Source organism: Patella vulgata, chromosome 6, assembly GCF_932274485.2.
Source record: "Patella vulgata chromosome 6, xgPatVulg1.2, whole genome shotgun sequence".
NCBI classification, from domain to species: domain Eukaryota; kingdom Metazoa; phylum Mollusca; class Gastropoda; family Patellidae; genus Patella; species Patella vulgata.
Window position 1 is genome coordinate 45,113,488 of NC_065884.2, and position 14,478 is coordinate 45,127,965.

A 14,478-nucleotide genomic window follows, 5' to 3' on the forward strand; every position below is an offset into this window, starting at 1 on the left:
TTAGAAAGATGAACCAATTGATAATAACCTATGATTCATCTTGCCATAAGTCTTGAAGTAATTGTCAAGAATCTTTTTGATTTATGTCATTATTTTCTTACAGGAATTATTTCCAAATAAAACCCATTTACCAACATTTAGTTCTCCTGCTATAGAGGCACATTTACATCGTATTAATGGTTTATCAGATAAGTTTATTTATATGAATGATGATGTAATGTTTGGTCAAGAAGTGTGGCCAGATGATTTTTATTCTCAATCAACAGGTCATAAGGTAAAGCAAATCTTACAATAATTTCCCTCAAATTTAATTTAGGTATAACACTACTTTGTTGGTATCTTTAACATGATTAATCTATTTATTATAAGTATATTTAACCTGGTCTGTACCTATTGATGATTAATCTGTTCATAGGTAATTTCCAGATGGCCTGTACCTATTGATGATTAATCTGTTCATAGGTAATTTCCAGATGGCCTGTACCAAATGATGATTAATCTCTTTATGAGCATATTTAATATGGCCTGTATCTGATGATGATTAATCTATTTATAGGTATATTTAACATGGCCTGTACCTAATTGTAATGATGGCTGTCCGTCTAATTGGATTAAAGATGGTTACTGTGATAAGGCGTGTAATAATTCAGAATGTGATTGGGATGCTGGTGATTGTGAAGGTAATCTACAATAGCCAATAAAAGGCACACTATTTTGTTAGTTTAGCCTAATGATTGAACAGTTTTCTTTGTATGTTAAACCAGTTTAATATATGTTTTTACTTCTCTTCTAGGTAAAACTGGTGCTGTTCAACTTGGAGCTGGTTTCCATGGTAATTATGATAGCCATGCTCAGTCATTAGGTAAGTTGATTTTTTTAGTATATACTTTATGGTATATTGTAATGCTTTATGGTATATTGTAATGCTTTATGGTATATTTTAATACTTTATTATAGATTGCAATACTATGTGGTATATTGATTTTTTTAGAATATACTTTATGGTATATTGTAATGCTTTATGGTATATTGTAATACTTTATTATACATTGCAATACTGTATAGTATATTGTAATACTTTATGGTATTACTTATAGTATATTGTAACACTTCATGGTATATTGCAATACTGTATAGTATATTGTAATACTTTATGGTATATTTTTTACTTTATAGTATATTGTAACACTTTATATTATATTGCAATATAATATGTATATCTTATACATATCTCTTTGCGAGTGAAATGGGGACATCAGATAAGCCGCCCATATGAACTGTTTATGTTCATGTGTTGGCAATTGGCCTGTTATTAACATACACTGGTTACCTCTAATAAAAACAGCAGTGCATTTCGGCAGTATTGTATTGTTTCTGAATATCCCCTACTTTTTTTGAGGAGTATTGTAATATTTGATGGTATATTGTAATACTTGATGGTATATTGTAATACTTGATGGTATATTATAATACTTTATAGAATATTGTAATACTTTATAGTATATTATAATGCTGGTTGTTTTATCTATTATAACATATTGCAATACTGTTTGTTTTGTTTATTATAGTATATTGTAATACTGTTTGTTTTTATTATTATAGCATATTGTAATACCATTTGTTTTTTTATTATAGTATTTTGTAATACCTTTTTTTTGTTTATTATAGTATATTGTAATACTGGTTGTGCTAACACATGGATAGCTGATAGATATTGTGATACAGTAAGTATTATTTTACTTATTCAAACTTTAAATTTGACAATATATTATATGGAGAAGACACTGATGTAATAAATTAAGTGAAGATAAGTTCGTTTATTAAACTATATCCAGTTGCTCAATGCACAGGTAAATGGTGATCAATAATCAATTGGAGGAGTTGTTATATTACCAACGTTCTGGTTGAAGTGAGGGATTCGCCAGTGAAACGGTCTGTTACTTGTCTGATGTCATAGGGTCAAAAGCCACTCGTATGCCCCCTGACGCGACCTTCCAGTACAACCGTTCAGATATTCATGTAGTGTAAGCCATCGAAAGTATAAAAAATGAAACGATTTTAGATCTGTATTTGAATCAGATTGATCAATAGTTTAACTGGAACTGAACTAGATGTATGTAACTTCAATTACCCTCAGAACATGGGTGGGTATTTAAATCTTGCACACCATTAGGAGAAAGTAGATCAAGAGACTGTTATTATGCAAATGATTTTAAAAGTTTATAATATATGCTGTATATTTTGTAGGCATGTAATGTGAAGATTTGTGGATATGATGCTGGAGATTGTGGTACAAAAGATTATGATAAATTACATGGTCAAGATTTAACACCAGATGATAGTTTCTACTTTTTACCTGTTGGTGTGTTGCACTTTATTTTAGAATTAACAATTTAATGTATGGATATGGTATGAATAGATTTTTGCAGGATGTTACAAATATTTTATATTATTATATGTTCGCTTCTAGTAGTTATGTCACTTTTGACTTTTTTTAGAAATACATAAAATAATGCAATTATCAAAATGTGAATAATAATAGAAATATATACCATATATATGAGATTACAGATTGTATTCAATGTGGGAATACTGCCTTTAAACTTTTTTTGATGACTGTTGGATGGATCCTTTGACATGACATCAGCTACTAAAAAAAGACGTATGTCCCGTACGGTCAATTAGATAAGTTCATTATACGCCCACATGGAAATGTGGTCGTATATTGCCGTCGCCCCCATTCGTCCGTCCGTCCATCGTCCACTGTATCATTTAAATTAGTAAAACAAAGAATCCTATTGAATTTCAGCAATTTTCGTTAATTACATCTAGAGTTATGGCCCTTGTGTCACTTTGTTGAATCTTGTGAACACTCTAATGACAACAGTTAACATCCGATCTGTTTGAAATTGATATGCATCATTTAAATTAGTGCGATGAAGAAGCCTATTGAATTTCAGCAATTTCCGTTAATTACGTCGTGAGTTATGGCCATTGTTTCACTTTGTTCTACCTTGTGAATGCTCTAACAACAAAAGTTATTATCCGATCTGTATGAAATTTATATGTATCGTTCAAATTAGAAAAACGAACAAGCCTATTGAGTTTCAGCAAATTTCTGTTGATTACATCTATAGTTATGGCCCTTGTTTCACTTTGTTGAATCTTGTGAACACTCTAATGACAACAGTTAACATCCGATTTGTTTGAAATTGATATGCATCATTTAATTTAGTGCGATGAAGAAGCCTATTGAATTTCAGCAATTTCCGTTAATTACGTCGTGAGTTATGGCCATTGTTTCACTTTGTTCTACCTTGTGAATGCTCTAACAACAAAAGTTATTATCCGATCTGTATGAAATTTATATGTATCGTTCAAATTAGAAAAACGAACAAGCCTATTGAGTTTCAGCAAATTTCTGTTGATTACATCTAGAGTTATGGCCCTTGTTTCACTTTGTTGAATCTTGTGAATGCTTGAACAACAAAAGTTATCATTTAATCTGTATGAAATTTATATGCATCATTTAAATTAGTGAAATGAAGAAGCCTATTGAATGTCAGCAATTCCCGTCAATTACATCTAGAGTTATGACCCGTGTTTTACTTTGTTGAACCTTGTTGAACGACAAAAGTTATCATCCGATCTGTATGAAATTTATATGCATTATTTTAATTAGTAAAAGAAAAAGCCTGTCGAATTTCAACGATTTCTGAAGATTACTTCCAGAGTTACAGCACTTGTTTTAGTTTTTAGAACCTTGTCAACCCTCAAATGACGAAAATTATAAGGTCATGACTCATCTGTATGAAATTGTCTATTAAATTCCCCTAATTACCTACAAAAAAATAAATATGTGACAACCCTTGTCGACTGCTCGGACGATTTAGCTGCTGGCAACCTATCTTTTTAAATCTGTTATCAGTCATCTAAACAGTTGTAACATTATTCCTACTGGTAACGAACAATTTTGTCTGATTAAAGGGTGTGTGGCTCTATTTTTTTTAAAAAATAAAATTGAACCGTTTGTTAGTCCAGAAATGGCCTAGTTTGTGTCCAGTGGATGTTAAACCCTATTTCTCTTTCTCTCTCTCTCTCTCTGTTCTAAACGTTTTTGGGGGGGTTGGATGGCTGAATGGTTAGCGTGCGCGCGCTGTATCGTAAAGTCTGTCATTGAGTTGACTGGCGTGGTTTCGAATCCCCGATTGTACGTAGCAAGGAGTAGGGTTGCCTGTCCAACCTCGTGGGTTATCTCCGGGTCCTCCGGTTTCCTTCCACTGCTAAAGATCCCTACGCGCAAGCGAATTATGTAAATAAAATTAAACCATATGTTTGTCCCAAAATGACCTAGTTTGTGTCGAGTGGACGTTAAACCCCATTTCTCTCTCTCTCTCTAAACGTTTTTGTTTTTTTATTATTATTATTTTATCATTTGTGAATCAGCCATCACTATTTACTATCGCATTGTAATTTAAGATATGTTTTTCGTTGTTCATTGATTTGGGCCTGAAACAATATGGTACATGACTCTACCATATTGTAAAACGTTCATTGTGTCTTAAATATTGGATATTAGGATCCCACATTTTCACAGCAACATAACAACATCAATATGGATTGAAATGGACCAATAGGGAATTCTAATTTGTGATTTTAATTTTGAATATTATGGAAAATATTGAATTAGAGACTTAGCTCCTTTAAACAGTACTATCATCATTTATATAACATATATTGATGGACTGTGACTGTTGTAGCCTGTCAATTTGTACTCTGTGTTAAGTTGTCTTTGCTCAATGGCTTTCCACAAACAATTGTCTTAATGCTATGGAGAGAAAAATAAAATAAAGGTGTAAAAGTCACTAACTTACCTGTATTATGTCAATGGGGTATTTTCCAGGTTGGACATTTGCCGACTTGCGTAGGACATGTACAGCATATACTGGCGAAACAGTATCCTTTGGTCATCTGCTTATATTTATGTATGTATTACAGGTGAAAGAATAGGATATTTTAATCTAACTGGTGTATTTGGTATGGATGGTATGGTTACATCAGCAGTATATAATTCAAGTGTCATTATACGACAAGTAGCTATAGCTAATAAATATAAAGTTTTAACATTACTGCTCAATGATAATCACAATAAAACATTGCTAGTCTTCAGTTTAAAAGGCCATGATGGTAATAAAAGTCATGAATTATGGGTAAGATTATATTACCAATTTCTCTGATTCTAAATCGTTTAGTCCAGATATTTTTGATAATTGATCTGTTAATACAAATGGCTACCATTCATTTATATTGGTTGACTGGACAAATGCATCTGTTTCATCCTTTTATCCTGGGGAAAAAGCTGCACATCTAGACTTTATAAAGTCTATAAATATACTATCTATCGACCAAAAAGATCAAAATAGCAATAAAACACTTTATTTGGACATTTTGTAAGAGTACCGAATTTATAAATCTGTATTTTCTCTTAAAGTTCTCAGCGAAAATAGTTATTTTTCTCCGCTCGGCGTCAATCATCTTACATAATACTTGGCATCGTTGTAAAGCGGCGAATCTCTAGTTTATAAATATGACCAAAGTATTACTGATGAATTCATTGTAAACGAATACTAACGAATTTTAAAACCCCGCTTGTTGCTAATGCAGTCCACACAATTTGTTTGCTGACTTGTCTCGAGGCTCAAGCTGGCGATAGGAATTTGATTTTGGTGATAAATTTTGGGGGTACTTGCGACTCACTCTGAGAAGCTGCAGAAATAAAAATTTGAATTCTGATCGTGTCTAGATTGCTGTTGAGTGTTAACAAAAACCATGTGTAAGCATACCGCTACTGTAAGTTAATCATCAAGCGGATCATATCATTGAGTATTACTAATCAATTGTCACAGATTAATGATTAGTTGATTGACAGTTACCAAAGATAGGGCCATTGACCAATCATTATTCCGAATAATTGATCCAAGCGGTGATTATTTGATATCTCGTTTCGTCTTAAAACAAATAATTTATAGACCTAAATGGAAATAAACCATATGGCCAATAATTTTTTCTATGAGGAGAATTTTACTGATAGCCGAATCACATTTACTGTCGCTTCAAACGGCATGCAAAGTATACAAGCAAGCATACCAAATTGGATTGTTTCAAATTCTATTATCACCATGGGGTGGAAAAATGTCAACAACCAACAAGTCCGCTATTATTTGTGTCATTACACCGCCGCCAAAATGCACGAAAGTGAACATAAGCATTTCTTACAAATGAAATTGAAATTTCTGTCTTTCTATCAGGGATTAATATTTTGATACCGTTACAGTACTTGAAAATAACAATAGACCTATTGTATACACAAAACCTCATTTTAATTCAGTCGTGTGATGGCTTCTTTGAAACTAAATTTGATTACCCAATCAACAAACTTAATCACCTGACCACTGGCACTTAGGTGCTAATTAATTGAGGAGATTAACTGAAGTTATTCTCACAAAAGTTATAATATGCAAAACATAGATTACTAATTGATGTTTTGTTACGAAAACAGTTCATTGCGTGAGATAATTTTGTAGTTGTCAAGAAAAAATATATAAACATTTTTTTATATAAAACAAATCTCGGATCAAAATTTTACCACGATTTTCAACTTCAGCACCCCTGAAAACCTAAAGAATAAAATATTGTGACAAAATAGCAAATAAATGGCATGGTTGCTATGTGATTTTATTTTGGAACATACCGACATCTTTAACTTGCTTTTTCTAAAAACTTACTTTCCTTGCTTGGACAGCTTCAAACGGACATAGCTCAACCAACCATACATCATTTTGAAGGCATTGAGATGGAGAATAACAATAACTCAATTTTCAAAATTTTCTCATTGCGACTCAGTTTGCCAGCACGGGTCACATATTCAGAACTTTACAATTTTGTCCAAAATACAGGAAAGTTATGCTTGATAGTAGGATTTCAGTTAATAATCTCAGTATCCTTTCAGATTACCAGTCTAAACATCATAAACTGGGGCTTCCAGCAGCAAAATTGTCTGTGCTGTCTGGCAAAATTGATAGATAAATTGTATGTATTTTGATTAGAAACAGTATTTATGCTTGTCTTATACTTCTATACATAGTATATGTTATTTGTTATTTTTGTTATAGAAAAATTTCACAGTTACTGTAGATACAAGTGTTTCTCTTGATGAAAGTTTGTCCAAGGGAGGTAATAATACAAGTAATACTACATCAGATGACGATATCAATTTAGAGGTGTTAGTTTTTGAAGAAATTCCAGAAAATGAGAGGTACTAGAATGTTTCTTTTTAATTCCACCCCATTCTTTCTTATGTATCATCATGGATCCTATTACAAGGTCCATGGTACAATTAAATTCGAAATAATTATGGAAAATCCTTGAATTTAAATTAGTTGAAGGTAATGGTGAGGACATTAACATTTGTTAAATGAAGTGTTACAATATGAGATAACTTTTATCCTATTTTTAAATGCCATGAAGTAAATTATAATTCTGGAATCTTTTTGCAGATATCCACAAATACAGGTCACAAAAGAAAGTAAAGATGTTTATGTAGAAGCAAGTTTTAACAGTAATAATACAGATTTATCACCGAAAATTAGAGCTCAGTTATTACAATTAGAAACAGATCTACAAACTGGTATGTTCTTCATGTAATGCTTTATACCTATTTCCAGTCACTATTTAATTATATCAAGATAAAATGCACTTTTGCATACATTTGAAAGTTTTTATACGCCCACATGGAAATGTGGACGTATATTGCCGTCGCCCCCGTCCGCTCGTCTGTCCCTCCGCCTTCCACAATTTCTTGTGAATGCTCTAATATCAAAAGTTATCATCTTATTGTTTTAAAATTGATATATTCAGCAATTTTTGTTTATTATGTCTAGAGTTCTGGCCCTTGTTTCACTTTGTTGAACCATGTGAACGCTCTAATACCAATCTTTGTGAAATTTATATGCATTATGTAAATTGTTGAATTTCAGCAATTTCCGTTTATTATGTCTAGATTAATAAAACCACGAAGCCTACAGCAATTTACAATAATTACTTCTAGAGTTATGGCCCTTGTTTCACTTTGTTCAACCTTGTTAATGCTCGATTGATAAAAGTTATCAGATATGTATGAAATTTATATGCATCATTTAAATTTGTGAAACGGATGTCAATTGAATTTCATCAATTTTCGTCAATTACTTCTAGGGTTATGGCCCTTGTTTTACTTTGAACCTTGTGAACGTTTGAATGACAAAAGTTATCATGCGATCTGTATGAAATTTATATGCATTATTTAAATTAGTAAAACGAAAAAGCGTGTCAAATTTCAAAATTTTGGGGAAAATTACTTCCAGAGTTAAGGCCCTTGTTTCAGTTTGTAGAACCTTGTGAACCCTCAAACGACACAAATTATAATCTGATCTGTATGAAATTGTCTTGTAAATGCCCCAATTACCTACAAAAGAATAAATATGCCACAACCCTTGTTGACTGCTCGGACGATGTAGCTGCTGTGGCAACCTATCTTTTTGTAAAAAGATAATATAAAGGCATCTCAGTGCAGCAAAGGTATAGTTACAATGTAACTATGTAACTCTTTAACTGTAAATCACTAAATCTCAATGTTTGTAAACTTTCAGATCAAAACTAAAATCTCATCTCTTTGATTCTTATAATTATTAGTTACCTATAAAATTGTTCTTAAATTCGGGAGCTAAACAAACCTGCACCATGAACATAATGTTTTGATGGAATGAGAGCAGTGTAAATATTCATCATCATTATCATCATCACTATTGTTATTATTATCATTAATAGATTTCTTCTGTATTTAGGGGAAATTACAGAGAAGGGGTTTAAAAAGCAAGTAAACCACTTAAAGCGAAAGACTTTACCAAAGAGGTTAAATAGTAATATAAAAAAGATTAAGAATACACAAGATGCTAAGATACGTTCTACTATAAGAAAGTTGTTGTGGAAAAAAGATGCTGACGAATCTGTGGATGATAAATTATTTTTGAACAGAAGTCAGAGAATTGATAATTATCATGGTTTTCCATGGGAGAAGAGAAAACTCTTTAAAAATATTAAATCTGTAAGTAAATTTATTAATAAATAAATGTCTGTGTTCAGATAAATATTAATGAAGATATTTCAATATAAAAACGGCTTGCATTATGAAATGCTTGCAGCCATCTTGAATCAGTCCAAATTTAATTTCAGTTATCCATAATTTGTTTAAATTTTTATGAAATGGATTAAATTCTGGATATGATCTGTAGAATAAGCATATCTATAACATATGAAGAGTCCAGGGGAAGAACGATCTAAGTCACATAAAATTCAAAATAGACTTTTGGACGAGAATGCTTGATGCGAACAGAACAATGAGTGGGTTTAATTACAACTTCAAAATGATGTTTAATACGTATCATAATCACCAGTACAACAACTGACTTCCACTTTTCAGCCAAATTAAGGTCAAATAAACAGTACGATGGACATGTATTTGTCCGGAAGGCCATTTCAGAAGGGCCTTGGTTCAATGTGACTCGGATCGTTTTTACCTGAAATTGATTGTTCCACAGAAAGCTTATACAATTTGCTACCAGATGGCGCCATTAAGTGGGGTTCGTTGAAAAAGTGACTTAAATCGTTCTTCCCCGGGGCTCTTCACGTTTTGCAATACTTTGGATGCTAATGACAATACAAAACACTGTAGATGATTCTTTTCAATGATAGGACTGTAATTTGTAAATATTTACACTCTAGAGGTCATAATTTTTATCCCATTTTGATAAAACTTAAAAGGTATGTTTATTTCCCAAAGGTCTTGGTTCCTTTCAATATCCACACATATTGGACCATAACTTCTTGGATTATGTGGCCCCCTGATTGTATGAAAAATAATGTTTTTTAAGCTTATGGGCCCTCTAGATTCCACAATTTTTATCCGATTTAAAAAAACATTCAATTATATCACCGTTACACCATAATGATGGTTGAGTTTGAATTTTGTGAAAATCGTACCGAAAATGCCAGACAAAATGGCTGCTTCTTGTACACAAATAGTGTTAAAGTATGTAATATCGAGGTTGTGTTTATATCCAAAGATCTTGGTTCATTCCGATATTCGTGCATATTGGACTTTAACTTCCTGGATTATGGCCCCTGATTGTATGAAAAGTCACGTTTTTAGCTGGTTGGCCCGCTAGAGGTCACAATATTTATCTGATTTTAGAAGTATGTAATAGAGGTCACAATTTTTATCCGATTTTGATGAAACTTAGAATATATCTTTATATCTTAAAGATCTCAGTCCCTTTCGATAGTCTTGGATTATGGCCCTGATTGTACGAAAAATCACTGTTTTTGGGTTGTTTTTTTTATAGCTTGTCCTCTATCCATCTCTTTTATCTTGCCTGGCAACCGCTGGTATTTATAACTATTTAATATGTTATTTTTATATGTAAATATTTTTAAATATTTAGGCTAATACATTATTTTTATTGTAATTTGTAAAGGTTTGATATGTTATTTTTAAGACAATTAAAGAAGAAGATTATACAATACAGTCATTTCATGGTAGAAAATTATTAGATACATTTGGTGATTCTTTACGTCATGTAAATAAGATATATAATAAACAGTTTGGTTTTGACTCAAGAAAAGTTCCAGCACACATGCCACATATGATAGATAAAAATATAATGACAGAATTACAGGATAGGTAAATATATAGTAGAATTTTAAAAGTTTACATGGGTATGGCAAAAGAGTTAAAAATACACAGAATACCGTTATTTTTTAAAAATGCATACGTAGGATAAATAGAAGATACCTGTAAACAGGCCTCGAAATGTTTAAAAAAAAGCTACCTGCAGTAAATAACCTGTCACTCTCAATTATCAAACTCAAAGACTAATCACATCACACATATCCATATGTAGGTACACATGCATGTGGTTAGGTCTTTGACGTACACTGCTCTATATAAATATCGTAATATTAAACCTTTTTATTTCTTCGACATCGGATTGCCTAAAAGTTCTTGAAAGTCGGCGAATCTGCTTTGGCTCAGCGACTCGAAGATTCGTACAATTCTATCATCCGTATCCAAGTGAATTCCGCAAAGTATCGTGGTACCACACTTCCGTACTAAATCGAATACTTCACCGTTGAGTTGTAGAATTCAGATTTTAAAATATCTGTAATAAATCAAAACACAAATCACACCTGTGCATGGCACCCTATTTACATCTACAGCGTGCGAAGGACAGATAACGCCACCTGGAATTCCATTCTCACATATCCGGACTTTATTTACGCTACAAATTATATTTATATATAAAATATTTTTCCGACCTGATTTTTTGATTTTGTCAAATTGTCTTATAAATTATTGATAGCCTTTATTTATGGAAATTGTTTAAAACTTTTTAAATGATTAAATACAGCAAGCAACGAGCCGTGTGCATTTCCATTCCAACCACTACTATATTTACTGTGGTGTCGTTACGGTAGAATTATTTCAGGTGACTTGGGGGGTGCGTTTTAATTTATTTAGATATAATACTCCATAATGCTATAAACTAGTGTCAAGCAGATGGAAACAAGCGTAGATGGTGTGAAATTCATTGATATAAAATTGTCTTCTTCCAAACTGTCTGAGTAACTGTAGCCTACGACAGAGCGAAATGTAAACAGTGCAAATGGCGGCTTTTCGCGGTATTTCCGTGCTTAATTCTTGCATTTAGAAACAGATAATTAAATGTTCGTGATGTGGACGTGAGTATTGTGGTCAATTTACTGAACATCAAGTGAAATTTAGTCCACCTGTTCTACATTTCTACACCCAGATTGTACAAAAAAAAACAGATCCCATGTTTGTGATGGTAGTGCATTTTTAAAAAAAAATCTCTTGCAATTTGAGGAGCAGAAATATAAACATCTAAGCAAATTTAACCTCATTTTGATGGCACACATTACCGTAAAAAAAAAAAAGTAATTACCATGTTAATCTGAAAATACAAGATGTTAAATCGCTTTCTTTTCTTACTTTCTTACAAGTTCAAGAATTTTTTTTTCATTTCTCTGATTTTGTTTGTTGCTGTGATTGTTTGCTTATGTTAGAATGTGTTATATAAAATGTAATAGTGCATTGTAAGTGCATTGTTACGTATGTACAATTATTACCTTACATCTACCCTACTAACACATTATTGTTAACATGAATAACTAATATCTTTATATGAATAGTAATGAATTACATGTGTATGCAGACGTAGACTTAGTTGTCATGGTAAAGCATGCTGTTGTGTCTTCTGTGAATCAAAGCGATAACATGATGTACTGTAATGATGTATGTCTGCGAGAATATATATATATATACATGTATATTGAAATGTAATAATACTTCATTTTCATACAAGTGTTATTTCATGGTTGGATCTTGTGTCTTGCAGATTTCCTAATGAATGGGATGAAACATCTTCTCATCAAGTCCGTCATTCTCGAGATATGCAGTTTGCCTTTTCCTTTTTCTACTATGTTATTGGTGTGAAAGAAGATATAAAAGTTGAAGATGTATTTGACAAAATGGATACCGATCATTCAGGGTGAGACCTTTATTTGATGATCTTCTATAAGAAATTATTCTTGAGTAAATAGCATTACTACAATTTTAACTTTTTATGGATTAAATGAGATTGAATTATGGGCATTGAGTAGTCTAAGATATGCACTAACTTTTCTACACCAATCTTATTAAGACATTGCACACTTGTTCCATGTGTAAAATAACCCAGAGGACACATAACAGTCCAATCATTTGTTGTGTAATAATGGAGATACAAGCGGAAAGAAAAAGAATATTTATAGCAAATGAAAAGGTTTATCCCAATCTATATCAGTTGTTAAATAAATTATGATGTTGTACACATTGGTCACGTGATCCACAGTAAACAATCATAGCTGCCTCTCGCAACAGTTTCACACTGGAAAAGTATCCCAATTAGGTCACATGACCAGAAGGAATTGCCTCTACGACGCGAATATCCAGGTTAACAATATATCACGACTGGAACATGGCTGAATTTCTTTTTTTTTGATGTTCGAAGACTACCATTTTTGAATGCATGAAATGATTTTGAGCGTGGCGGAGTAGTGTCCTAAAGTAAATATTAACCGTTTACATTCACATTTTACATGTAATTTAACACTTGTTGTGGACATATTCAAAGAATTTACCTAAAATCGCAAAATCTTGTTTGAAGGTAAATAATGAACAAAGATTTTAAAATACTTGAGTTGATATTTTTTAAGGTTTTTGGTGTTGAAATTTCGCTTATAACCTCTGCTGTTGAGCTACGGGTGGGATTATCAAAATTTCTTTTAAGCATGAACTTATTGAATTTCCAAGAAAACTCATCAGTTTTGACGTTTCCATGGATACCAGCCAAAAAGTGAACCATTAGATTCATGGACTTGCATTTAGCATTGTTCATGCCAGATTTTATGAAAATTCATGCGAAGTTGACTTTTGTTGTCATCAGCACCCTTTATTATCATGCCTTTGGACCAATTTTGGAAGATAGTTGGTAAATAAAATTGGTATTTTTATTGGTGATCAATATGTAGTTTATCACCCCAAATAACAAAATATGTCACATCTTATGAACAGAATTTACAGTTCTAGCTTTAAAGTGTGCATTTTAGAGCACTCAATGTTCTTAAATGAAAGAAATTGTGTTTTCATACCATGATTAAAATATCCCTTATATATATATATGTTCTTTTATAGAGTATTATCAGATCGTGAAATACGTACATTGGCTGCTCGACTATATGATTTACCACTTTATTTAGAGGTAATCTTTTTTGGTAATTGATTTATAATGATATGTGCCATAAGTTGAATTAGAAATATTATAAAAATAAGTCTTGAAATAAATGCGCAGTCATCATACTTAATGTATATAATTATATTACAGTGCCTACTAAATTTGTACCGTAATGAGATATGTTCATAGGAATGATAAAACATCCAAAACATTGAAATGTGGTTGTATATTGTTGGCACCTTTGTCCGTTTATCCGTCTATCATCTTCAATTGTTTGTGGACGCTCATGACTTGTTGCTCTTAGTCAGTGTTTAAGCCTAAAACACTGGCTAAGGTCTTATAAATGCTTCACTTATCTACAAAAGTAAGAATATGTGACAACCTTTGTAGACTCCTTGGCTTATGTTTTGTTGCCTAACAAACTATCTTTTGTTATTTTTAGATATTAACTGGACTAGAGAATATTTTTAGAAATTGTTCTGATACAGCACCAGAAGAAACTCTTATAGAAACAGTTACAGAGACTTATTATGATAAAAATATGGTAAGATATATATATTTAAAATGGTTGACATTAAAATAAACTGTC

General features: G+C 31.9%; 1 protein-coding gene across 2 annotated transcripts in view; it reads left to right on the forward strand.

The window, feature by feature from the left end:
• LOC126825026 (N-acetylglucosamine-1-phosphotransferase subunits alpha/beta) overlaps positions 1 to 14,478 on the forward strand; it is a 50,952-nt gene that overhangs the window by 21,735 nt on the left and 14,739 nt on the right. For both annotated transcript variants that reach the window (XM_050554435.2, XM_050554436.2), the window contains exons 11-23: positions 104 to 274; positions 557 to 680; positions 794 to 862; positions 1,669 to 1,724; positions 2,248 to 2,362; positions 4,999 to 5,210; positions 7,173 to 7,315; positions 7,557 to 7,687; positions 8,883 to 9,142; positions 10,593 to 10,777; positions 12,513 to 12,665; positions 13,850 to 13,916; positions 14,332 to 14,433. In XM_050554435.2, coding sequence (XP_050410392.1) covers positions 104 to 274; positions 557 to 680; positions 794 to 862; positions 1,669 to 1,724; positions 2,248 to 2,362; positions 4,999 to 5,210; positions 7,173 to 7,315; positions 7,557 to 7,687; positions 8,883 to 9,142; positions 10,593 to 10,777; positions 12,513 to 12,665; positions 13,850 to 13,916; positions 14,332 to 14,433 — 1,788 coding nt within the window. The remainder of the gene's footprint in view (positions 1 to 103; positions 275 to 556; positions 681 to 793; positions 863 to 1,668; positions 1,725 to 2,247; positions 2,363 to 4,998; positions 5,211 to 7,172; positions 7,316 to 7,556; positions 7,688 to 8,882; positions 9,143 to 10,592; positions 10,778 to 12,512; positions 12,666 to 13,849; positions 13,917 to 14,331; positions 14,434 to 14,478) is intronic.